Source organism: Pongo pygmaeus, chromosome 12 (assembly GCF_028885625.2).
Source record: "Pongo pygmaeus isolate AG05252 chromosome 12, NHGRI_mPonPyg2-v2.0_pri, whole genome shotgun sequence".
Lineage (NCBI taxonomy): Eukaryota > Metazoa > Chordata > Mammalia > Primates > Hominidae > Pongo > Pongo pygmaeus.
Window position 1 is genome coordinate 63,582,174 of NC_072385.2, and position 26,524 is coordinate 63,608,697.

The window sequence follows — 26,524 nt, forward strand, 5'->3', positions numbered from 1 at the left end:
TCAAATAATTACTGTTTTATATTGGGACAGTACATTTCAGATTTCAACCAAAAGACAAAAATGCAGTTTAACTCAAAGGCACAACAATTGAAACACAGAAAATAATGGCATCTCTTGGATGCCTTATTTCTAAATTAAACAAAGAAGTACACAAATTTTGTTCCCTTCCCTCCCCCAGTGCAAGCCCACAAGCTTTTTCCAAAGTCTTGAGCTTTTGATGCTGTCCCGCATTGTGGACTTGTGAGGCGCTTGGATGTAGCAATGAAACAAAATGCTTGAGAGGTCTAGTGAATGGCATTCAAAAGGGACCTCAAAGTGCAGACATATCTTTTTCAAATATGTTACAGGCTGAACTGGCTCTTTGAACACTATCACTCTGCTTAAATCCAGGAAGCAGGCTTTAAAAATGCAAAAGGCATACAAGTTGTATTTCAGTGCAAATCTTTAGCTGGTTATTGGAAAAGATTCCAAAAATAAAAAAAATAAAAAAAAACCTTTGTGTCACCTGCCCCTCCCCCCACCCAAAGCTGAAATGAAGAAAAAACAGAACAAAACAAAAACAGAATTACAGATGACTTTGAAATCATTTAGGAATCCACTACTTCCAATTAGAACGTTTAGAAAAATACATTAAAGAATCATTTTTTAAAAAACACAAAAGTAATCTTGCTTTTTGAGATTGCTCTTCGGGTATAGAATGAGCTTCCGTGTGGAGTGCGTTTGAACTTTGACCCTAGCTGTGTGCGAGGTGCAGGCGCTGGGGGAGCTTCAGGCTGTGGTGTGCGAGTGACCGCAGGGGAGCGTGGGGTGGCTGCCCGCTGCCGAGTCAGCCGTTGAGCCCTTAGGTCGCAGTGCGTCCATGGATTTTAGGAATGTTCTCATCACTTTGTGACACACTCTGCTTCAGCATCACAGATTTTACAAATGGTTCAAATTCAATGAAAAAGATTCGCCAGTGGCTGAAAACATCAAGACCTCAAAAATATGAATGCAAAAATATTCAGGGGAATGAACTAATTTTGTAGATACCTACATACAAAGTTTCTAGAACATCTATAAAAGCACAAAGTCATAAGAATTTATTTTCCATTACATTAGTTTATATAAAATGAATAAATAGTATTTATAGATTTAATGTGTCTTATGTACATATACATGTGCTCTGTTTTAGCTTAAATAAAAATGCTACAAAGTCGGAGACCACTTAAGGGAGAAATCATAACCAAAAAGAAAAATCAGCCTTTTAAACTATCAACCCAAAAGCCTCCATAAAGAAGTTTCTGGGTGTGTCCAAAAATAATCAATAAGGAGAGGAGTTCTAGTAACGGTGTACCATCCTCTCCTGTTCACCTGCAACAGAGGGTAGAAATGTGGACTTCTTCTTTCACTGATAATGGCTACTAGCTCTGCTAGTGCCACAGCTCAGTTATTGCTGAAAGTTCAATAGGAAAATAGATTATAATTGGACCAAATGTCACTATTTCGGGGGGGAAAAAAAAGGATAATCACTGTGTTAAGTGGGAAATGGAGATCTCATTTATCTCTGAGGTAGGAAAAAAAAATCTTCCAGAGACAAGTAGCATTAACAAAGTTGGAGGGGAGAATGTGCCTCGAGATAGCAGAACACAGCGAGGTCCCAAGAACATCGCACAAAAATAGATTGTACCGTTTTGTTTGTGAGAACAAACAATTTGGAACTTTGATGAGCTGTGCAACCCCAAAGACACACTATCAAGGTGTCCATTTTAAAGTGAGAAATACTGCTCCCATCCACACGCGGCGCGTCGGGGGAATGAGCATGTGCGGTGTGAAGGGCGTGTTTTCTAGAGGTATTACTGACTTCCTCACTGGTGGTGAGGTCCATGGTTAAGTGCTCTTAAATGCCACTTTCAAAGCTTACTTCGGAGTTCTGAGATCAGGATCTCAATTTCAAAAGTTTGTTTCCTTCAGTTTCCTAAGTACAAGACACACTTGGACATTCCTCCTAGGCAAGTAACACAGTAAGCCAGAAAACTGGAAGAAAGGTCTAGGAGAGGACACAAGCAGAGCAAAGAGGGGGACTGCTGAGATGTGGACATTGCTTATTCGGTCTAAGAATTCTTGGATGCTTCAAATTGATTGGAATGTATAGTCTCTCAGAGACAAATTTTTATGGCGAGAAAAAGAGAAGCTAGTGGATGCAATCAGAAACCCACAATCCTAAGCACTTCCTTGAAAACAGTTACAAAGCTGATTTTGGTCAAGGTGGGACACTGAAGTTTACGTGCAAGGGAGTTGTGGGCAGGTCCAATACGTTACCTAATCAGAACCAACAGGAGAACCTTCAAGGAGACAGCCGCAGTGCCCACTCTCTTAGAGACCAAGACATGCCTTGTGACTGTCCTGCAGCTTTATTCTCTTGATGCTGGCGCTGGAATAGCCCTCATCACTGCCGAGGCTCTGCATGCTGCCCCGCTCGTCAGAGTCGCTCACACTGCTGCTGCTCCAGTCCAGATCACCTGTGAGATAGTCCGTGCTCTCCACGTCAACGTCGATTTCTTCTGCAGGGAGGACAAGAGAGAAGGACATTGATGAAAGCGCTCTGCAGAAAACTCAGGCGCGGTGGCTCATGCTTGTAATCCCAGCACTTTGGGAGGCAGATGCGGGTGGATCACTTGAGGTTAGGAGTTTGAGACCAGCTGGGCCAAGACAGTGAAACCCTGTTTCTACTAATACAAAAATTTGGCCGGGCATGCTGGCTCACGCCTGTAATCCCAGCACTTTGGGAGGCCAAGGTGGGTGGATTACTTGAGGTCAGGAGTTCGAGACCAGCCTGGCCAATATGGTGAAACCTCATCTCTAAAAAATACAAAAATTAGCCAGGCCTTGTGGTGCATGCCTGTAATCCCAGCTGCTTGGGAGGCTGAGGCAGGGGAATCACTTGAACCCAGGAGGCGGGGGTTGCAGTGAGCCAAGATCACACCACTGCACTCCAGCCTGGGTGACAGAGCAAGATTCCGTCTCAAAACAAAACAAAACAAACTAGGCTCAAAACCGACCCCAATCAAACTCTTCTGGAGTTGTCACCTAAGTGTTAGCAGGGAGGAGGAACCTGTCACTGGAGGTCACACTGTTCGACTTCTCTACATCATACCCAGTGTCTTACACTCTGCCTCCTGTCCGCAGCACTGAACCCCTGCTCTGGAGGTGGGAGAGGACAAGGGAGACAGGGAGGAGAGTGAGAGGGGCTCACCCCTGTCGGAGTCGGAGCGCTCCGAGGAGACGGTGGAGCCGATGCTGTCCATCCGGATCCTCTCAATGCCCAGCTTCTCCAGCTGCCTCTTCAGGTGTCGCTGCTCTCGCTGAAGCTGGTCTATTTGGTGAACGGCTTTTCTGTCACAATCTTCAAGTTTCTGCAAGTCAAAGGGGTAGTTGTTGGGCCCCACAGGGAGATTTCTAAATGGGCAATGGCCCCCGCATCTTCCCTTCTAGCAGTGGAATGCGCCACACTTCCTCAGACGCCTTTCGGTGCCACTCATCAAGCTTCTCCCTGAGACAGGAAGTCGACTGGCCAGTGACTCCTGGCTTCATCTGACTCTTCAGCATCGCCAGTGCTGGGGGTACTTGTCCTGTCACAGGGATCCTGGGGGTGAGCTCTCACATGCTGGCACCCTGGTAGCCCTCAGTTTTAGTACCAAAAAGACTGCAGGCAGCAGCCCCCAACCTGATCTCCCTTGTTTGCAGCGATCCCCTGAACACCTGATCTCCGGACTAGAAAACTGCACGTGATGGGAGCTTAAGAAACACGCTTCCATTTAAAACTATGTTTATTCAAGTACATGTCCCAATTACATAAGCACTTTTTTGTGTCATGCCAAATCTCAATTAACTTCTGTTTGTTAGCAGGAAATAATAGTCCCTTTTGATGTCCTGATTCTAATTTGTCCAACAGAAGAGTTTAGAAAACACATTTCCATAGAATACTCATTTTTACAAATCTGCCCCCTAGCTTCTCATATTCTTCAGATAATTAAGAAGATTGTTTAATTGTAGCTGTTTTGCTTTAAATAGAGGTTTTCTCCCAGAATTGTCATGAATGCAGGCTTCTAACCATAATTAAAGTAACATTTGTCCAACTATAATATGATTATACAAACATGCTAAACAGGGATTTTGGCTGCGGCTCTCAAGACTTTGAATCCAACTCCCCTTACCCTTTGCTATTCAGGTAGCATAGAGAGTGTCAACTCTGTGCCCGACACCCTAGGAGGTGCTGGGGCTGCGAGGTGAGCACAAAGCCAGTCCCCTCCCTCGTGGGGTGTACAGTCTAAGGATTGAGACAACCCAATGGTCACACAAACCACTGTCAAATGTCAGTTATGACAGGGCTAAGAGATACCCAGTGATGGGACCACCTGTCACAGGAAGGAGGTCACTGAGTTGGGAAAGTCAGCGAAGGATTCGCAGAGCTAGAGAGACTTGCACTGTGATCTGAAGAATAAGTAGAAGTCCTCTAGGTGAAGAAGAGAGGGAAAAGTGTACCAAGCAGAGGGAACAGCATGGACAAAGGCCCTAAAGTAAGACAATATGACAGTGCCAGGGACTGGAAGAAGGGCTGGAGAAAGGGGAATTGGGGAACAAGATGGTGCTGCAGAGGCAGGTGAGGACCAGGCAAGGCAGAGTCTGGGGCAGGCCAGGTGACAGAGCTTGTCCTGAGCCACAGAAGAATTTTAAACAAGGTCACATGTTGATTTGCGCCTTGGAAGGACTGTCCTCAGGAAGCATGGAAAGCAGACGGGAGGGACCCAGAGGGATACAGGGAGACCTTTGAGGATTTTATTGCAGTAGACAGTGGGGATGAAGATGGAAGTAGACTGGGTTGGAAAATATTTAGGCCTTGGAGATGGCCTAGATATATGGTTAAGGAGCAGGAGCTATCACGGACTCCTGAGTTTCTGGCTTGTACAACTGGATGGAGAGTTGGATGGACCATTTAACCTCTGGTGCATGGGAGTGAGAAACACTCAGTTGGGTTTTGAATATGTTGCATTTGAGGTACCTGTGATTCATCCAATAGCCAGACTGGAGGAGTTCAGGGGAGAGGACTGTCCTGGAGATGTAACAACAGACAAACCCTCACTGAACAGATAAAGATAAAGCAGCATGCCAACAATACACTTACCTTTATGTGCAATTTGGCTTTTGTTAATAAACTCAACGTAGTGTGTCGACTTGATTCGGGTCCAAGTGGCACCAGCCCCTTCAACTTCTCCAGGCACAAGCGAAGATGAGCCCGTCTATGAAAACAAGACCACAGTAGCATTTGAGAGTTTCACAGTGGGCCAGAAGCACCCTAGGCAGAATGAGTTCTAAAAGAGTGTGAAGTTGCCCAGGCCTTGCGATGGCAAATGCTACCAATGACCTCTTGCTGAATAAACATATTTTGAACCAGACAACTCTGGTAAAAACCAATGAGAAGCAAAATCCAAGGTTTTCGAAGCTAAGTCTATTGATAATACAAGTGCTGGGGTAGGGAATAATATTCGCTATTATATGGTCATTCACATGTGTAAACACTATATACAGTAATGGTCCCTGACTCATGATGGTAAACCTTACAATTTTTAAAATTTATAATGAGTTTATTGAAGTATTAAATGCATATTAGACTTGGGATGTTTTTTATTTATGATGGGCTTCTTGAGACATAACCCCATCATAAGTCAAGGAGCATATATATCTGTGGAGTTATTTGTTGAAGCTTTATTTGTAATAGCAAAGATTGAAACAACCCAAATGACCAGCCAGGAGGGAACTGGTTAAATAAATTATGCTACATCCACACCGTGGAGTACTATGTAGCTATCAAAAAGAATGAGAATGTGCTTTATGTCCTATTAGGAAAGATTTTCCAGATATATTGTTAAGTGGAGAAAAGCAAGATTCCAAACTGTGAGTATACCATGCTATCTCAAAGATGGAGGAAAACAAGAATCTATATTCATGTTTTCTTGTATGTAGACAAACTCTGGAATGACACAAAAGAAACTGGCTGGGCAGGGAGAAGGCAAGGAACAGTCAGACAGAGATAAGGAAGGAAGCGAGGGGGGTTTTTACTGAGTCATTTTTTATACTTTTTGTTCTTGGAGTATGTCAGACTGATGCAATTACACGGAGTGGGAGAGGGAGAAGGGCTGGATGAAGAAGCAGCCACGGCAACTGACTGAAGATAGAGCACGAGAGTTGCTCCAATTTAGAAATTTACATTTCCTTGAAATGGTTTGTGCTTTATTCTAGAACCTGGAAGATTCTGTGAATGTTAAGAAGCAGCCGAGATTTGGGGTTTTTGCTTAAGCTTACCACCTCCTTAAAGCCTTCCCAAGCCATCTTAGCTCACAGTGATTCCTCTATTTTCTGAGCACCACTTAATTGTTTATACTATTCACTGGGAAGTTCACTGTACTGCCTGAATTGTTTTGTATTTGTTACTTAACCATCCACTGCAGTCTCCTTAGAAAGTCAGGATTGCAGCTTAATCATTGCTGTGCTGCCACCGTGCCTCAAACACACACATGCTTAATAAGTGTTTGCTGAACGGATTGTGTCATCTATTCAACTAGACTTTAAGCTTCTAGAGGACAGAGTCCATCTCTACTGCATCTTTGCACCTTCAGCAGTGCTCAGAGTCTTCAGGTTTTAGATAACATTCATTGCCCACACACAACCTACTTGGAGCAGAGCTCCCTGGAGTCTAGGAGGCTCTCCTCCAGCTGAATTGGGAAACAATGCAATGCCTTATAGGTTTGCCCTTTTTCCTCTTAAGAATTGTACTGTAATAGCAAAAGTTGAAAATGTAGACCAAAAGAAGGAAATGGCTTCAGAAAGCTATAGGACAGGTGAATATGCATGATATTAATGTAAGAAGTCAATTCACACTCTCCAGGGAGACTTCAGGATGTTCCCCCAAGGCAGGGCTAGTAAGCGAGGCATTAGACTTCCTTCCTTCCGAGCCTCCTGCCTCTTCTAGGTCGTGAGGAAGTTGTCCTAAACTCTCCAAGGGTGCTCTAAGGCTTGGCAAGCTTGAGGAGTACAGCATTCATTTCTGAGCTAGGAAGAGGTAATGGGACAAGGGCTTTACTATTTTCTAAGTCTTTCACTTGTTCTGAAAACCTGTCCATGTGGCAGAGTCATAGCAAAGATTCACGTTACAGGTTTGCTCCTCCCACTACTGCATGCGGTGGGGACCAGGGAAGGGAAGAAAACTTGTATGTAAAATATACTTGTTCATCCTCGATAATATTCTTCAAAAAGAGCCATGAAAATAGATCATGTTATTAGAAATACTATAAGAAAGTATAATTTATACATTTATAAATTTGTCTAATTTATTTCTTGCCATAAAACTTATAGACTAATTTTCTTTTTCTTTTTTTTTTTTTTTTTTTTTTTGAGATGGAGTTCTTGCTCTTGTCGCCCAGGCTGGAGTACAGTGCCGTGATCTCAGCTCATGGCAACCTCCGCCTCCCAGGCTCAACAGATTCTCCTTCCTCAGCCTCCCGAGTATCTGGGATTACAGGCGCCCGCCACCACGTCTGGCTAATTTTTGTATTTTTAGTAGAGATGGGGTTTTACCATGTTGGCCAGGCTGGTCTCGAACTCCTGACCTCGAGCGATCTGCCTGCCTCAGCCTCCCAAAGTGCTGGGATTACAGGTGTGAGCTAATTTTCCAATTAGAAGAAAAAGTTCAAAAATTAAAATTATATTTAGATATTTTTCAGCCAGCTTGTTATTTGCAAAGACTGCATGATTCAGAACAGTATAATATTAGTACTTTTATGATGTTGGTTTATATGCAGATATGAGTGTGTGAATTTTTTTAGGAAGTTTGTCCACTGATAAAAATATAATAAAGTCATCTTTTGATGCACTGTCATTTCTAGCTTTATAGAAGTCTTGCCCAGAAAGTGCAATTTTCACTACCCAAATGTGGGTTTCCAAAGAACACTCCTAGTTGTGAAACTAGAAATAAGCCATTTGACTAATTCCAGCTGAGGCTAATACTTGTTCATTCAGTGTTTTCTGGACTAGTTCTACAAAAATAGGACCAGAATTCTTTCTGGATTTTTGCAGAGACCCAAAGCCAACTCTGTCTTTGGCAGTGTCTGCCTTGGCCTTCTCCGGCGCCTCACTGCTGCAGTCTGATGGCTGCCCCCTGCCCACATGCCACTGCCTGCAGACATCCCCACACTGGTGCCCGGGCCAACCACAGGAGAGCAATGAAATATATTAAGTAGACTCAGTTCCATCATATAGTAGTGAAATCCAATCCCTGAATCAGATAAAAAAGCAAACAGACCCCTCTGTTATGTATAACTCCTACCAAGGCTCTCCAACCCTGACACATATACAGATACACAAACAGACACACAAACTCCTGGGATCTAGAATCCCTCTGCCAGCCCTGAGTACCCACGGAGCTCCCAGATCCAAAACAAGCAGAACAAACACCCATCTCAGCTCTCTTTTCTCAGTTCTGACTACTCCTGTGCCCTGCTGTCCCATTTTAAACCAGGTCAAACTCCCGTTTGGGAAACTAGCAAGGGTTTTGCCATATATACTCAACAGGAAGCCACCCGACACCTCAGTCTGACCCGGGAAGTTGACTCTTCTCCCATCACATCTTCTTCAGTCTTCCCTCTGTTGCCAAGAGCTACCTCCCAGCTTCCTGGCACCCGGCTGCCTCTTCCTTTAGCACTGATCCACACTGCTTTGTACCTAGGACATGGACTTTAACAAACTTCACCTTCTGACTCTTCAGAAATATAACTTTAATTATTCTGAATAGGCTGATATACCTTTGGTCTACAGTGGCATAAAGAAACCAGTCTTTGAACTATAATAAGTCATGCTCTGAATCAAGTATGGCCCATAACTAGTAATAACAAATTTAGATACAACTATAGATTCTCTTAAGTTGTAAGTATCCCAAATTTTGTTGATTTTTAATTTTTTAAAAAAATTCTGATTCTTTCAGTCACTATGCAACCAAATATTAATGCAGTGATTAACAGGAAATGTCTGGAGACATGTGGTACATATACATAATGGAGTACTATTCAGCCAGAAGAAGAATGGGATCCTGTCATTTGCAACAACATGGATGGAATTGGAGGTCATTAAGTTAAGTGAAATAAGCCAGGCACAGAAAGACAAACATTGCATATTCTCACTTATTTGTTGGATGTAAAAATCAAAACAATTGAACTCACAGACATAGAGAGGAGGAGGGTTACCAGAGGCTGGGAAAGGTAGTGGGGGTGGGGAGGAGGTGGGGATGGTTAATGGGTAAAAAAAAAAAAAAAAAAATAGCTTGAAAGAATGGATAACATCTAGTGTCTGATAGCACAACAGGGTAACTATAGTCAAAATAATTGTATATTTTTAAATAACTGGAAGAGTAGAGCTGGATGGTTTGTAACACAAAGGATAAATGCTTGAGGGGATGAACACCACATTTTACTTGATGTGATTATTATGCATTGCATGCCTGTATCAAACACCTCATGTACCCCATAAATATACACACCTACTACATACCCACAAAAATTAAAAATGAAGTTAATATTAAAAAAAAGAGTAAATGTTTGAGATCCTGGCTCTGCCACTTACTCCCTGTGTGACCTTGAGCAAATTACTTAACTCTGTGTAGCCTCAGTTTCCTCATCAGTAGAATGAGGGTGACAAGCGCCTCCCTGGGAGGGCCGTCATAGGTATTGACTGAGACAAGGTATGGAAGCCCTTGGGTCAGGGTCTGACAGGGAGTACTCTGTATATGGTAGCAGTTATTCTTTCAATCCTAGCTTCCTCTGTAGAAGGAGAATTGCTGTGAGCAAACACAGATAATAATAGCACTATGATATTCCTTTTACAATCAATAGGGAACTCAAAAACGTCTCACTAGGCAGACAGAGGCTATCTGGCAAAATCCACTTTTCTGAACACTTCCTTGAAGAAAATGGACATCTTTTGTCATTAAAATAATTAATGGAAAATCTAATCCATTTTCTATGGAAACACAGAAAGTGCTTATGCTAAAAGTACTATTTCTTTACATTTACAAAATTAGCAAGGGTTTTATAAAGCCAATGAATGCAAAATAAAAGATTCCTTTATTTCCTGTTCACATCATAGAGAGGCAGGGGTAGAAAGGATTCCAAGGTTGGGAGGGAGGCAGCTGCCTCACTTCTGCTTGCTGCAGGAGCAAGTGTCCTGAAGAGTCTGGGCCTCCCTTGATCTCAACTGCAATGGCCAAAGGAGAATCAAAATAGAAGCAAATATGTATTGACTTGGGAAGTCCAAGCACAGAGATCTTCACATATCTCATGTGCAATAGCAAGAAGAAAGTCTAACATATTGAGGAGCAAATTTAAAACAGGTTGGGAAGGATCTATGGGAAGAAAACTATAAAACTTTGTTGAAAGACACAAGAAAATTGAGTAAATGAAAAAAATAGCAGGTTCCTGGATATGAATCCTCCAAACAAAAAACGTCAATGTTCCTCAAGTTTGTTTACAAATTTAACACAATTCCAAGAAAAAAACTTCCAACAGTGTTCTTTTTAACGCCGGGACTACACTTCATCTAGAAGAATAGATGTGTGTCACACTGCCAAAATTTTTGAAAAAGAAGAATAATGAGGAAGAATGTGCTGTACCAGATATTAAATTGTATTATAAAGCTTCAATAATTAAAAACAGTATAGTACTAATACATGAATAGGCAGACAAATCAAGTGAATAGGACAGAAATCCCCAGAAACAGACCTAAGAATAGACAGGAATTTAGCACATAAAGGAGATAACACCATAAATCCTTAGGGAAAGAATGGATTATTCAGAAAATGGCAAGAGAGTGAGGAGGTTAACATCAAAATAAATTCCAAACAGATTAAAGATTTAAATATAAAATATATTCAGATACCACTTATTTCTGCTGTTAGTTTTCCTTAACTCTTGCCAGCCATGAATTATGGAAAGTAAATATCCAAGTGAAGAAAGTTATTAATGAAGAAGGTGCCGAGCTGTTTGAGGCACCAGCTCCTACCAGAGCTTTGGCACTGATAGAAGGCACCTGGGCTAACCTGCTTGTCTCAGACAATTCTGACTGTAGCTCTTCTTATTTCTGCCTCCAGACCATGCTTCCTTGATTCTATCTAGGGATCTCTCTCAGGCTAGTAGATCTGCAAATTGGGGAATAGATTCAACAGAGTAGGATTATTAGGTAGATGGTGCTATCTGTGGATAGTGCCTCCTGCATTAAATATACTATCCTTAAAGTTCTTCCTGACTTGGATGTAATCAAGACCAGAAGTGGTACCAAATGAGGGGTGTGTGGGTATGTGATGTGTGTGCGTGTTTGAAGGAAGCACTGTTATCTGTGATTACTTCTCTTTATTGAAAGTGTAACAGGCTGGGCCGGGCACAGTGGCTCACGCCTGTAATCCCAGCACTTTGGGAGGCCGAGGAGGGTGGATCACTTGAGGCCAGGAGTTCAAGACCAGCCTAGGCAACATGGCGAAACCCATCTCTACTAACAATACAAAAATCAGCCAGGTGTGGTGGCGCACATCTGTAATCCCAGCTACTCAGGAGGTTGAGGCACAAGAATCGCTTGAACCTGGGAGGCAGAGGTTGCAGTGAGCCGAGATTGCGCCACTGTACTCCAGCCTGGGTGACAGAGCAAGACTCCATCTCAAAAAAAAAGAGAGAACTATTATGTTATGTTCTGCTGCTTTCTTAGGTCCCAGGCTATATTTTCTTTCTTTTTTTTCTGCATTGTCAACCAGGCTGGAGTGTAGTGGTGCCATCACAGTTTACTGTAGCATCAACTTCGCAGACTCATTCAATCCTCCCACCTCAGCCTCCTGAGTAGCTGGGACTACAGGTTTTTTTTTTTTTTTGGTACAGATGGGTCTCACTATGTTGCCCAGGCTGGTCTTGAACTCCTGCGCTCAACCGATCCTCCCACCTCGGCCCCCTAAAGTGCTGGGATTACAGGTGTGAGCCAGCGCCCCCAGCAAGTCTTGGGATACAATATTGAGTAAGATCAAGTCCCTACCTTTGAGGTAATTAAAATGTAGTTGGAGTGCTCAAACATGTAGATGAATTATTGCAGAATGATTTGTAGGAGCTATATTCAAACCTGATAGATATCAGCTCTCACCTAAAGTATAGAATGGGCTCCCCTTTGCTCTTACCAAACACATTCTTTCTTTTCCCTCACCCTCAAACATCCCATCTGACTTAACTTCTTTCCAAGTCTTCAAAGCCTATCATAACCTTCTTTTCCTTTCCAAATAGATCACCCTCAACAGGGTAGCCTGTTTAACTCTGATGTTTCACCATTTTATCACCTATCTTGGTGTGGGCACAGACTTACCCAATTAAATAGCATCTTAAATCCTATAAGATAATTGGAGGTTGAACAAAAATAATTTTAGATATGGGTATGTATGAGCTGTATAATAAGGAAAAGAAGGTATTTAGTATAGAGTAAGAAGGAACAAGTTTTATTAATGGGACTTCTAAAATTAATCCCTTAAAATGTCAAGGGTCACAAGAGACTGCATTGAGAACAAAGCCCTACTGGGTTAAACAGAAAAAAAAAAATCTAGGTGAAGACTACAAGTCATGCTTTGAAGAGGGAAAAAATACTTTCCTCCTTTTTCTAAAATGATCCCTTTATAAACAATTGCCAAGTGCATCATTATTACCAACTTAATTGGAACCCTAAACGGTTTTGAAGATTTCTCACAATTGTGCTGATAAATCTTTGTAGAAAATACAAAGATAGTAATATACTCAGTGAATAATACATAAATAGCAGTTCACAGTGGCTACATTTTGGAGAGGTAAGATCACTTCATTATTAAAGTATGAAATACATAAGTACACCGCATTAATATTTCCTTTTCAGAGCCTAATTTTCAAATACAACATATATATTACAATCATACCTGTTGGCTCTATCCCACTATTTGACTATTAATGCCTATGACAAAAAGTAAGGGAATAGCCCCAGGGTTCCACGTAGGAGACTGGAAATTGGTCAAATGACCAGCATGTGTCTCTCCTCCAAGTCTTGCCAAAGGCAGGTGTCATCTACTCAAGGGTTATAGTACAAGGAAGATGATTCTTGTGGTACAAATATGAGTTCTTCTCCAGACCATCAATATAGATTGGATTTATACACTGATCGCTGTGTCTCTCCTTCGTAATAACCTCACCCCGTGTTGCAACAAACATGGACTTGTTACAACATCCCAGAGTGAAATCTGAATGTGGTCAAGAAAGTTCAGAAACAATAAGAGTGATGCAATGCATACCACAACTCAGGCCCAGTGCAAAAGTCAGGCCCCAGCCCTTCCCATATAAGGGACTTGGTCATTTGAAAAATCAAAACCCAAAAGGAACAACTATAGGGACCTGTAATCAATTAGAATATTCTTCCAGAAGAGACCTGACTGAATTGATTTCTCATGCCAGACCAGATGCCACTGAAATACTGTTTGACCAAATGGAAATAACAGCTTAGATTGGGCTGCGGAGTCTTCCCCATGGAGCACACACGGAAATCTTCTGTCACAGGGTCAGAAGACTCTGGCAGAGGTAGTAGCTCTAGACCAGGCACCTAATTCTAGCAAGAGCTGCATAGACTCCAGAAAAATGGATGTCTACTGTTAAAGGAGATGCCAGAGCCATCTTTTGAAAAAAGAATCTATTCTACCACCTGGCTCCTGACCTGTTGGCTGTAGCTTACACGTGCTCACTCAGTCTCCATTTGCTGAGGGATTCATTGAAAGGCTTTATTTTAAATTGGAAGAATTCTCAGTTAAGAGAAAGAAATAGCAGAATTATCATCAATAAAGGGTATGTAACAACAAAAGATTCAAATATGTTTATATTCCAACAATAATCAATCAGTTAACTAAGATGGGAAACCAATAGCAATCTAAAAATATATAAATCCAGGAATACCTTTTACAGGACATGTATAAGACCTGTGTGGAAAACTTCGCTACAAAACTTTGCCTAGAGACAGAAGAGAGATCTGAATAAATTAAGGCACACACCAAATCCTGGATGAAAAGATCTAATATATAAGCATGAACTTTTAAAGGTTAATTTATATTGGAATTACGCAATGTCAATTTTTAAACTCCCAAAAGAATTTAGGGGTTGGGGAATTCACAGATTAAAATTTTTTTCAGGAAAAATAAACTGGTGAAAATAGATAAGAGCATGGAAAAAAAAAAAAAGGAGAATGAAAGGGTACATATTGGCATACGAAGAAGAGATGGATCAATGGACTGGAAGAATAAGTCTAGAAAGAGACTTAGCCATAAACAAAAATTAAGTATACACCAAAGGCAGCAACACGAATCAGTGAGGGAAGACTGATTCTGTAAAGCTAAATGATAAACTGGACAGTTATGTGACAGAAAAAGCGTCAATATCTTTCATATATGTCCTTTATATTATGGAAACTTTTTAAAATAAAGAAAAAGATAAATTCTTTAGTAGAAAATTGGGCAAAGGCTATTTAATAGACAATTCACACAAAGAGACACACAGAGTCAAAGACATAAAAATTGTTCAACTATGCTAGTAGTATGAGAAATGCAAATTAAAACAAGTTGCCTGTGTGGTTTTTTTTTTATTTTTTACTTATCAAACTCATAAAGGTTTTAAGTTATAACATCAACTTGTGAAGTGTAGGGAAAATACTGCCTGTAACCTGCCTGGCAGACAATCCAGCAATCCTAAAAACGTGTTCACCATCAATTCCATAGCTATACATTTATCCTAAGGAAATAATTATGATGTTGACAGAGATTTTTCTACAGGTGGTTTAAGAAAGCATTGTTTAGGTTCTGGGAAGAATCTAAACTAGGGGACTGATTATATGAGGTTTAACATATTCATATAATATAATACTGGGCATTAAGTAATGTTGGAAAAGGAGATTTAATGACATTGGAAAATGTTTATAACTGGAAAAGATGCTACAAATTATTACTATATGATCCCATGTTGGTTAAAAAAAAGTACACACAAAAGTCTAGATGGATATAGAACAAATGTTAGCAGGTGTTACCTCTGAGAGGCCTATTACAGGTGATTTTTATATTCTTTGTGCTTTTCTGAATTTTCTAACTTTCTACACAAAACTATATTTTCAGTTCTTTTCCAAAACAATTGGAAAGATATATATCCAAGTTCCATCGGTTTTCTCTGAGTGCTAGAACTACGGACGATTTAAATTTTTAGTATTATTTTCTATATTTCTCAAAAAAAGAAAAGAAAAACCACACACACACACACACACATACCCCACCCTCCCAAGGGTGTTTTCTTAGGAGAACAGACCCAGAAAATTAGCTAAAATGCAGAGAAACACATGCCATGTGCTGACTGACAAACCCCCTGTAGAGTGATATTAATCTGAGCTCCTCCATAGCAGTGCATAGCCTTTACTGGACTCTGTAGTACAAGCACCTACTACACGGCATCTTAGGTGCTCAACACCCATTCTGTTGAGTAGAAAATACTACCACCACCACCATTCTAGAAGTCTTTTCTTTTATTGTCCCACCAATGCAAAGATACTTTAAAGTGTTGGTGTTGGGTATAATATCCTTACGGTGAAGTCCTGATAACATAGAGTAACACTAATTATTTAGAATCTCTAAAGTGCCATAGAAAAGGTTTCCATTCAAGAAAACTAACCCAAGTATAATCAACTCTGCAATATCAAGAAAAGGGAAAATCCCATTGTTAGAAGTTCTTTTCCTAAGTTGCCTTTTCTTCTTCTTCCTTTTTTTTTTTTTTGAGAGCCATGGCAATCTTTTTACACTTGATTTTAGTCAAAAGGCCAAGAAGCAATGAAAGCCATGATAATCTTTTTATGCAATGTTATCAGGTAAAAAATGGCTAAAGTATATTAGCATTTACCAGAGTGGTATTCTTTTATAGAACTCAGCTACTAAAACCAGGGAGAGTACAAAAACAGCTGTTCAACTGACCTCCAAACCCTGAAGTTCTTAAGCATCCACACTAATAAGAGAGTGGAGCCCAGTAACTTTAACCTCCCCTGAACTGCAGCAACCAATGCTTGCTTAAATTAAGTAAACTGAGTCCTGATTTTCCTTCTGTTCTGTTCACATGCGCTAGACTAGAAAGATTATCAAGACCTTAAAAGACCAAATTCCAAAAAAGAAAAGAAGGAAACTAGATAACCCTTAAACAAGCAGAAGTTGACTGGTCATATACAAGCAAGCTCAATTATAGGCAGCTTGCCTAGTGGTGACTTCATGTGCAGTTTTCCAGAATTTTTACCTCTAGCTTCTTGTGCACATCTCAATCTTAGCACTTAGTATATTAACTGAAACTGTCTCTGCATCTTTCCCATTGGACAAACTGCACATTTATCTGGGATGGGGACCTTGCTGATTTAATACTCTACTATGAACGCATTTAATACCCAGTAACACGCACAAGTTCTGGGGCCACCATAGACAGAAAAGAAACATCCCTGAGGTGCTAGAATAAATAATACAATTGGCATTCTGTGGCATTCCTGCAGAGGCAAAAGTCACAAAGTTTTAGTAAGTTTTTATGTGAAGTGATCAAATTTTAATAATAATAAAAATAAATACCAAACTAAAGCATTATGAGGGGCGAAGAACTAGAAGACTTTTCAGCAGAAATAGTCCCGGTTTACCCACATCACTGCAAAGGCAGGAAGAAAGGAGAGAATCTGAAGAGAAAATCTAAAGATGAGAAAGAGAAGCCACAACTGACTACCTTTCCCCTTTAAGAAGAGATGCTTTTGAGTTTCTAGTTCATGATATGTAAATAGCTAAAGCATAAAGGAAGCTCCAACTTAAAACATGGTCAGTCACAATCATAGAACAATTAAAAGGGAAGACGAAGGGATGAGCAGAAGCATATGTGCAGTGAGGCACACTCACCATCACACACACACACACACACAATTCCATAGTGGAGTAAAGCTAACCGCCCTCTTCCCGGATTCTAGCTGCCTGGGAAGGGTTTAGTCTGCCCTTTCACTGATTAAACATAAATATAATTCAGATCCTGACTTTCAGAGTCAGGCTCCTTTTTCAAAGAGGGATGGCAGGAAATAACCACATGTCTTTATAGAGCCATCATTACACATTCTTTTCTTGTTCATGCAGGGCACTGAGAAAGCACTCAATTTGGATGGGTAGCCCGCATTTCAAATTGATGAGAGCTCAGAGACCAGAATGAGGCTAGTTCAATGGTTCTCCGCCATGGCTGCACATGAGAATCACCTGGGGAGCTTTTGAAACATACGAGTGCAGAGCCTCAACCCAAACCAATTAAATCAGAATTGCCAAGGGTAAAGTCTGGGCATTATTTTGTTTGTTTGTTGGCTTTTAAAAGCTCCACAAAGTTATCATTAATTTTTTTCAGTATGGTAAAAGCAAGTGGGTTTTTTGTTGTTGTTGTTTTGGGTGTTTTGTGTGTGTGTGTGTGTGTTTGGTGTTTACTAGAGATACAAGAAAATTTGCTTTAAAATACTTCATGGGAAGAGGTGGTTTTGCTTACAGAAGACTGGCAAAATGCTGATAATTACTGAAGCTGGGTAATGGATACATAGGAGTTGATTACATTAGTCACTCTACTTTTTTTTTTTTTGAGACGGAGTCTCACTCTGTTGCCCAAGCCGGAGTGCAGTGGCAGGATCTCGGCTCACTGCAACCTCCGTCTCTAGGGTTCAAGCGATTCTCCTGCCTCAGCCTCCCAAGTAGCTGAGAATACAGGCACGTGCCACCACACCTGGCTAGTTTTTGTATTATTAGTCGAAACAGGGTTTTGCCATGTTGGCCAGGCTGGTCTCGAACTCCTGACCTCAGGTGATCCACCCACTTTGGCCTCCCAAAGTGCTAGGATTACAGGTGTGAGCCACTGTACCTGGCCAGATTTGAAATTTTCTATAATAAAAAGTTATTTTATAGAATCAGCAGAAATAAACCTTTGTTCTCTACCCTCACCAGAAAAATATACAGGTGTATGTGTATAAGGTGTTTAATATAAAAATATGTTTAAAAATACACAGAAAGCTTTGCAAGTGATTCTAATGTGCAACCAGAGTTGAGAACCACTCAGCTGCCTCACTGAAAGAGGGGCAACTTGATTTGGAAAATAAAGATTTAAGTAAGCAGTAAGAGGCAATCCAGGTGAGAGAGATTCCACTCAGGCTAAAGCAAGATGGAGCCCAGTGAGGGTGGCAGGCCTCCTCTAGTTAGGCACCATCTCCAATTTCTGCCATGCATACATTTGCCTGAATTTTGAGACTCTTCATTCACAAGTAAACTGCAAATACACACACATACACATGTTAATACACACGTGTTAATATATACATACATGTATATTATGTTTGTGTATATATACCTGTGTATATGTATTTTAGATAACACTGCCAGTTATATTCAGTAGCATGTAATTTTTTAAAAACACTATTTGTGGAAATGTTGCCTCTGACTAAAATGCTTTGGTCTGTGGAATAGTCATTCAAAGGCCTTCTTCAGGAGTGGGCTGGTGGGGGTGAGGGTTAGGGGTGTGGTCTTTTAACAGGCAAGCTCTACATCTACCTAAGTAAGTTAGGAGCAATGCTGCTTACAGGGCGCTGGGTGAATTCTGAAATCAGGTGCTACTAGTGGGAAGAGTCAAAAAGAGCAACCAAGTTTGAACTTAATGAACAGAGAATGCAACAAAGCTCCCCGCATTCCACCTCCCAAATCCCCAACTCACCTATTTTTCTCCATTTCATTGTGAGTTGATCTGAAAGAGGGAACAATAAGAGAAGAATAAGATATTTTTGTCTTAAAGAACTACTTCAACACCAACACAATTCTTTTAACTTCTTTCTCTCCGAAGTTGATAGGAGAGATGTAGAAAGGGAGAAAAATTCACTGGGCTCTACTAAAAAAATTAGTCCATTTGAAGAGTTAGATAAATGTAAATCCTAAAATAGAGTTCAAGGTAAAGCGACAAAACAAGAAGCATGCCTTCTCTAGTGGAAAAATAATCCATTTTAAGACAAGAAATAAAAGGGGTCTATTTATACAAAAACAGCTGCACGATGCAATGTGAATTTGCGTTATATAATACGACAAAGCTTTCTGTAGTCTAAGGGTAGAACAGGGGAGGTAGCACCCTACCCCACCCCTGCAGTTTTCCCTAGGGGTAGCATACACCAAAATTTTGTGTAAAGTTGCTTGACTATGTTGTTTTAAATAGTAAAATAACCCCCTTCCCCAATCTTCTGACTCCCTGAAGTAACTATCATGTACAAGATGCTACTGTTAAATAGCAACCAAATGATTTTAGGAAGGGGTTTCCAAAGTTCAGCTCAATATAAAGATGGTAGGTTGGTTAAAGCAGAAGTTAGTGAAATGTGAAGTCCAGCTTTGCCACTGATATATTGTGGAATGAATAAAATTCTTTACCATTCTGTTACTGGTTAACCTGTCTATAAAATGAGAATAAAAATAATTACAAATTATTTACTGAACAAGTATGGACCAATAAGGTAACAGCTGTAAAACTGATTAGAGAGCCTTGGATGAAAGGTGTGATGGATATGAAACCATATGATTAGTGTATTTATGGCTGACCTTAAAGACAAGGTCTGGCCTAAGACTTTACGGACAAGTTACCATAAAGTCATAAGAAGTCAGTGCGGCTCCTTTAGTGTCCTCCTCACACAACCCCTTCCTAACCAGTTATAAATTTGGAAGAAGCTACCAGCATTATAAAAGAGCTGAATCTTGACCTTTCTTATGAAAATTCTCTAGCATTTAACCAGCTCAGGAGTTTACTCCCTGGTTCAGCTCATGAATTCTGTGGGGCCATAATCAGCACCTTACTGGGCTTAGGAAATAAATTCTCACAGCAATCATGAAGGAATACCACCTCAAGAGTGCTCAGCCACTCATTTACATCAGGGGCACCACCACCAAGTTCACTGATCAGAGAATGGGGGGTGAGGACAGTGAATGTGGGGGGATGGCAGCAGAAGTGAGGAGGTTGTCTTGAAATGAGAAATTTCCAACCTAGCATTAAACTTCTTTCACAGGGATCTTGGGAATCAATTTTTATTCACGAAGAAAAAATAAATGAGAAAATGACAGTATTTTAAGTTTAGAATATTTGTTTTCTAGGTAAACAATACATGGACCTCATGTATTCAAACCAATCCAAAATTGGTTAACTTAAAAGTTTCAGGCCAGGCGCAGTGGCTCACATCTGTAATCCCAACACTTTGGGAGGCCAAGGCAGGCGGATCATGAGGTCAGGAAATTGAGACCATCCTGGTCAACATGGTGAAACCCTGTCTCTACTAAAATACAAAAATTAGCTGGGCGTGGTGGCGCGTGCCTGTAATCCCAGCTACTCGCTTGAATGAGGGAGTCGGAGGTTGCAGTGAGCTGAGATCGTGCCACTGCACTCCAGCCTAGAGACAGAGGGAGACTCCATCTCAAAAACAAAACAAAACAAAACAAAAAACAAAACTTTAAAATTGTCAGGCATGGTGGCTCAGACCTGTAATCTCAGCACTTTGGGAGGCTGAGGCAGGAGAACTGCTTGAGCTCAGGAGTTGGAGACCAGTGTGGGCAACACAGCAAGAGCCCATCTCAATTAAAAAGAAATAAAAGCTTTACATTGATTCACTTGGTTATCCTTCAGCATTCTCCAGTCACATTGTTCTGAAGGTTTATTGCCTTCAATGGCCAACAGGATACTATAGTTAACAAAAATCTGGCATATACTGCAAACCTTTGGCTCTAAAGCACATGGCATTTTAACTTTAACCGGGACTAGTAAGTTCAAAGCCTGACAGATTTTTTTAAATGGATGAAAGTAGATGGGCACGGTGGGATCCCAGCACTTTGGGAGGCTGAGGTGGGTGGATCACTTGAGGTCAGGAGTTCGAGACCAGCCTGGCTAACCTGACGAAACCCCGTCTTTACTAAAAATACAAAAATTAGCCGGGCATGGTCACGTATGCCTGTAATCCCAGCTACTCGGGAGGCTGAGGCAGGAGAATCACTTGAACCCAGGAGGTAGAGGTTGTAGTAAGCCGAGATGGTGCCACTGCATTCTAGCTTAGGCAACAGAGCGAGACTATCTAAAAATAAATAAATAAATAAAATAAAATGGATGAAAGTATATGCCAACAGTTGGTTGAGATTACCCTCTTTAACTGTAGACAAGGACCATCCCTTGTAGGTGGAGGAGAGTAAAGTGAATAGGTTGAGAAGAGAGTAGAAAATAACAGCACACAGGAAATTCTTGCCAAAATATTTTTGGATTCTTTGAAAATATACAGATAAACTAATAAACAGAGTTACATACTTATGCAAAATTCTGAATCCCCAAAATAAACTTTTAAACAAACTCCATAGAAGCACAACTTCTTCCAAAATTTGAACAAAATTTTTAAAACTACAGATTTTATTTGATTACTTGAGTGTTAAACACATGGTGCTTTTTAAAGGGGGTCTTATACCTAATGGCTAGAGCATTACTAAAGTGTATCTAGTTTACTGAAACTGAGTTATTAATAAAAAGCAGCCCTTTCAAAAATGATCAGTTCCGAGACTGCCAGCCACCTCCATTGATGGGTAAACATTTACGTTTTTAATTAAAGCATTGTAAGAACACATTGATACCTTGTGTCAAAACTATTTTCCATGTGATTATGGAAAACAATGGATAACTCTGGAATCACCGATAAAGGTCAAATTTCACCATTTAAAAATACACTCTAATTAAAAAAAAACTAAGCCAAATTACGGCGTATCTGAGATAACCAGGAAAAATTCTTGGGTTCAAAAACACTCCTCATGTCAGGTCACTCTAGCCACTGTCTTATAAAACAACTGGGTGGCAAGTCCTGAACTTCCTCTTTCACGTGAGTGCCAAAGCTTGCTTTACTTACTGAACAAAACACACTTTTAAAAAGTTCTAGATTTTAATTCTAAATAATTAGTAATTGACCTCAAAAATCAGTAGGAAAGAAACTTCCATCTTCCCATATTCCAGCAGTTCTATGGATAATTTCAAAAACAATTGATATTCACAATTTCATTTTCATTTTTGTTGTTTTAATAAGCAACTAGAGAAACGTGAATAAGATCTGCATTTTCAGTTCCCAAGAAGTTTCCTATGTGGCAAAATCTTATCTTTTATTGTCCAAGGAAGAGTACTTCCCCAGACTCTACAAGCAAAAAGCACAGCATTTCAACCTGTATGAACAAGAATAAACTGTTATCCAAGGGTTATGTAAACCAGCAGTAATCTCTCCCTATCCTTTACCTCAGTTCAAAATTCTGACCATACATGGCTGAGGATATAAAGCCGATTCAAACCATGGGGTCAAGCTGCTTTCTCCATTATGATTGCTTGTTCCTCAGAAAGGAGCTATTCCAAATGAGTCATGAAGGAAATGATCACACTGAAAGAAAACTACCTGCTCTTGCCTCACACGTTTGGCTGGTGCTACCTCTAGGTTTAATCATGGTCTCTCAGAAATCCTTACACCATTGAATATATTACACTGACTCACTATCAGTCAGGTATATGGACAGCTGTGATAATCCCCTGTCTCTAACCATGGAAAGCAAACCAACCCATTAACAGAAGGATTTGTAGCCTTTTTTTTTTTTTTTTTTTTGGCATGGTACTGATTATTAAAGAGAAGATACTAGAAAAAATCCATTTCTTGGCTTAAGATTCTTAACTACTATTATTTTTCTTTCCTAATCATCTTTTGGGACCAAGTCACTTCAACATCTCATTTTCTTATCCCCACTAGTGAACATCCCCTACAACCTTCCTATGAAACTAAGGAAAAAAATAAAGTGTTAAGGTATTAAGCCTCAATAAGTAACTTGGACAATTCCTCTCAAATCATTAGTGGACAATAATAAAAGCAAAAATGGACGATGCTTTCCCAGAAAAATTAACTGAAAGGCCTCAAAATTCTTCTAAACAAAATTTTAAAAAATACTGTAACAAAATGCAACACAGCTTAATTGTTTTTATACCATTGCATATTACAAGTCAGTATTAACATCTTTCTTAAAGTGCCTTCATACCCATGCACAAAACTACTGGCTACCACCTTCAGGTAATGCTAAGGTGGGAGGACAAGCAAAACCCACCAGGTAATTACCAGGTTGATCCTTCAAGTGCCATTTTTATTCAAGGGCATGGCACAAGTAATGCTGCTCACATCCTGTGGTTCCACTAACGATACAAAGAGGTAAACCAAGTACAGAAGACGCAGCAAGAACAAGTGATTTTTAGGTTTAAGTGGGAAATTCCTGGTCTGTATTAAGCCACAGAAGATATCCAAATAGATACTTGCAAGGAGTTATTCATGAGGGTGAGGGAGGGATAAAGATTCTAAACCAGTGACGAAAATGTCAATGCTTTTAATTTACTGGCAGGAAAGGTACAGTTGAAGAGATCTAATAGAACAAATTTCCTAGCCAACTATATTTTAAGGGCAAAGAAGGGGGGAAACGGGCAGTAACATTGATGGACTATTTGTATGTACCAGAAACTAGGCATAGGACTTTAATATGTGATTTAACTGACCATGAACCAAATCTCCAGTGAGATTCACAGCTTTTAAGAACTACAGTATAAGATAATCTATAAGGCTAACATGGAAAGGTTGTAGCATATTAATATTTTGGTATTATATATTCCTCTATCACTAAAGAGGTAGGTTTTAACCTCAATCATTCCTCTTTGCCATTACAAATAGAAGTGACAAATTAGAGTATCAAACAAACCACTGTATTTAATTTACATGTCAAGTATGAGATCCTATCACTTATGCCAAGTCAGGTACTTTAATGTGTTTATAAAATCATTACTATGAAAAGTAAAAGAAATGGATAATGTCCAACATTTTGACTTATAGAAAACTTGCCCTGAATCTGCAACTTCTGAAGGGAAAATATTGTCACTGTTGCTAATCTCACTTGAAGCTTCCACAGATTTTTTTTGTTCCAAAAGGGAAGAAAAGCGAAATTAAATTTTGCATAAAGTTCATAAAGAAATGTAAAACATTTCTATTTTTCTTTTCAGTTCCCTCAACCCAAACAGAAACAGCTTCCTGCAATGGCTTAAGTCCATGTGTACATTACTGAATCATGACGGCCACAATGTAATTTTATAGGGTTATAATCACAACAGGCAACTTACATTCAGCAGTTTGTGTCACCTACAATATAATCTAAAAGACAGAAAGAAGTATTTACCAAATTACCTGCTACTGCTGTTATTCTTTTTGGATTTGTTCCTCCGTTTTAAGGCATCTCTGTCCTTGTTATTGTATGGTAACATGGAGGCATAACCATGTTCAGCTTCTAGAAAACAGGAGGATCCAGTTAATGAATGGGCCCAGAATATTTAATACTCTCTCCTCTCTACAGTATTTCCTTTTTCCTTTATTTATCTTTAAAAGACAATTGTGGAAATAATTAAATGGAGTAAGGTGGAATTCTGAGAACAATGATTTAAAAAAAAAATTGTGTGAATATCGTCAGTTCGGAGCAGGTGTAAGGAGGATTCCAGCTGCTCATTGTTGAGAAAGACACAGTAGTGGCTAAGCTCACGCAGCCTGGGTTTCCCACTGGCTACATCCAGCAGGTTGGTGCGGGTTAAGTGGGACCAGCTCAGGCGAAGGTGCGGGGCAAGCACCGTGAGCCGGGGACGGGGAGGCGCTGCTTCTCTGCCCAGGAGACTGGGGCACCGGGCCCACCTGGGGGCCGGCCGGGACCAGCCCGCGTGAGGTAAACCAGGGAGGCTATTGGAGGGGGCCCCGGCCACCCACTCGTGAAGGGCTGGGAAACGGCAGCGTTCGGGACCCCGGCGGGCGGCAGCCCCTTCTCCACCCCATTCATTGCTTTGGGGCAGCGGCGGCCTCCCTTCGGACCGCGCTTGGGGAGAGCCGGAGGGGTTGGGAGCGCTCGCGGTCTCCCCGCCTCCAACCACCCCCGGAACGGCTGGGCGCCCGGACCTGAGGCCGGCCCCACAAGACCCCCGGCCTCGGTTCGAGTGGACTCCTCCCCGTCCCCGTGCACCTCTCTCCCGCCGCTCCAGATAGTCGGCTGCCTCCAGCAGCATCTGGATGTTCATCCGAACCGCCGCCGCCATTCTGCACCGGGGGCCGGAGCCACGGGACCAACCCCCACTGCCCACGGGCTCGCTGCCGCCGCCGGACCGCTGTGGAGCCCGCTGTGGACCCTGCGGAGCAGGGCTGAGAGAGCCTCTCTGGCAACCACGCTCGACAAGAGAGGGAGGGGGCCAGTGAGCTGGGCACCGCCGACACAGTGACAGAACCCGGAGCAGAGCAGCAGCCGCCACCGCCGCGGAGTGTTTATCCCCGACTCACCATCTCCCCGCCCCCAGCCCCTTCTCTTGACAGGCCAGCTTCGGCCGCGTTCCTCATTGGGCCCCCCAAAGAATGCCCCGCCCCTACACTTGTGCGATTGGGAGAAGGCTTCAGGGCTCCACCCCGCAAAGTCCGCTCCTCTCGCTGGTTGGTCACACTTGACAAGGCCCGGGCTCCACCCCCTCCTTCCAATTGGTGACAGGATTCGCAACTCCGCCTCGTGCTCCTTCCTTGTTTCCCATTGGTTCTATACCAACAACCCGGGCCCCCTTTTGCTTTGTTAGTATTGGCCAAGAGCTGCAGAAGGCAAGCACCTCGCCGGTCTCCCATTGGTGAAGCCTTGGGAAACCTCCCAGCTACGATGATGTCACCTTTCTCCAGGCCAGGCGAGCCCTAAGTGGCTGATGGTCAGCAGCCTGGCTGCTCCCCACCAGGTCTGGCATTGGCTGGGAGGGCCGGTCCGGCGCTGGGCGGCGCTGATTCACCAGCCGCTGCGGAGCTCTGCTCCACCCGGCCTTGCCTCGGACCTGTTGCCAAGACCTGTCCCCGGGGGAAACTTCCAGGGACCTGCCAGGCGTCCCTCAAATGGAAGGCTGGCACCTCGCGTCGCCTGGGCGCTCTGCCCCGCTTGGGTTCGGGGCCGGAGCCCTGGGTCTGGTGGCCGCGGCCCTGGAGGTTCCGGGCTTCGCAGAACTCGGGCTGGCGAGGGCCCAGCCGCGAATCCTCCCGAAGAGCGGTGCAGACTAGTGGCCGGTGAGCCGGGAGCTCGGGCAGGCGCCACGTGGCTGCTGTGGGGCTTGAGAAGAAAAGCCTGGCCGTTGTTAAATGCTCGCCGCCCGGCGTTTTTTCTGCCCTCAAGAAAGAGCTGGAATCGGGCTGCAGTATACAGCATTGAGCTCATGCGCCTTTTCCGCACCCCCCTCCACCCCCGGGAAGTGATGGAATAATTAATTACTTTCACGCGAGCGGCTTTTTAAAGCTCAGAGACTTCCTGAACCTACAGAATGGGATTAAACCC

General features: G+C 41.8%; 1 protein-coding gene across 1 annotated transcript; it reads right to left on the reverse strand.

Annotated features, from left to right (window-relative positions):
* MXD1 (MAX dimerization protein 1) lies at positions 1–25,568 on the reverse strand. The gene is made up of 6 exons (XM_054476745.2): positions 25,196–25,568; positions 24,379–24,478; positions 18,843–18,872; positions 5,162–5,276; positions 3,233–3,392; positions 1–2,540 (listed from the first exon to the last, which is right to left on the reverse strand). Exons 1-6 carry the CDS (start codon positions 25,266–25,268, stop codon positions 2,353–2,355), a joined length of 666 nt encoding a protein of 221 aa, XP_054332720.1. The 5' UTR covers positions 25,269–25,568; the 3' UTR covers positions 1–2,352.
* Positions 25,569–26,524: the final 956 nt, after the last annotated feature.

Bases quoted from the DNA above. Each gene is read 5' to 3' on its own strand.
- MXD1 (XM_054476745.2), bottom strand. From the start codon at position 25,268: ATGGCGGCGGCGGTTCGGATGAACATCCAGATGCTGCTGGAGGCAGCC. The intron at 18,873-24,378 runs GTAATTTGGTAA...TCCCTCTTTCAG, and splicing joins AAGAATAACAGCAGTAGCAG to ATCAACTCACAATGAAATGG. The intron at 5,277-18,842 runs GTGAGTTGGGGA...TTGTTTTCATAG, and splicing joins AATGAAATGGAGAAAAATAG to ACGGGCTCATCTTCGCTTGT.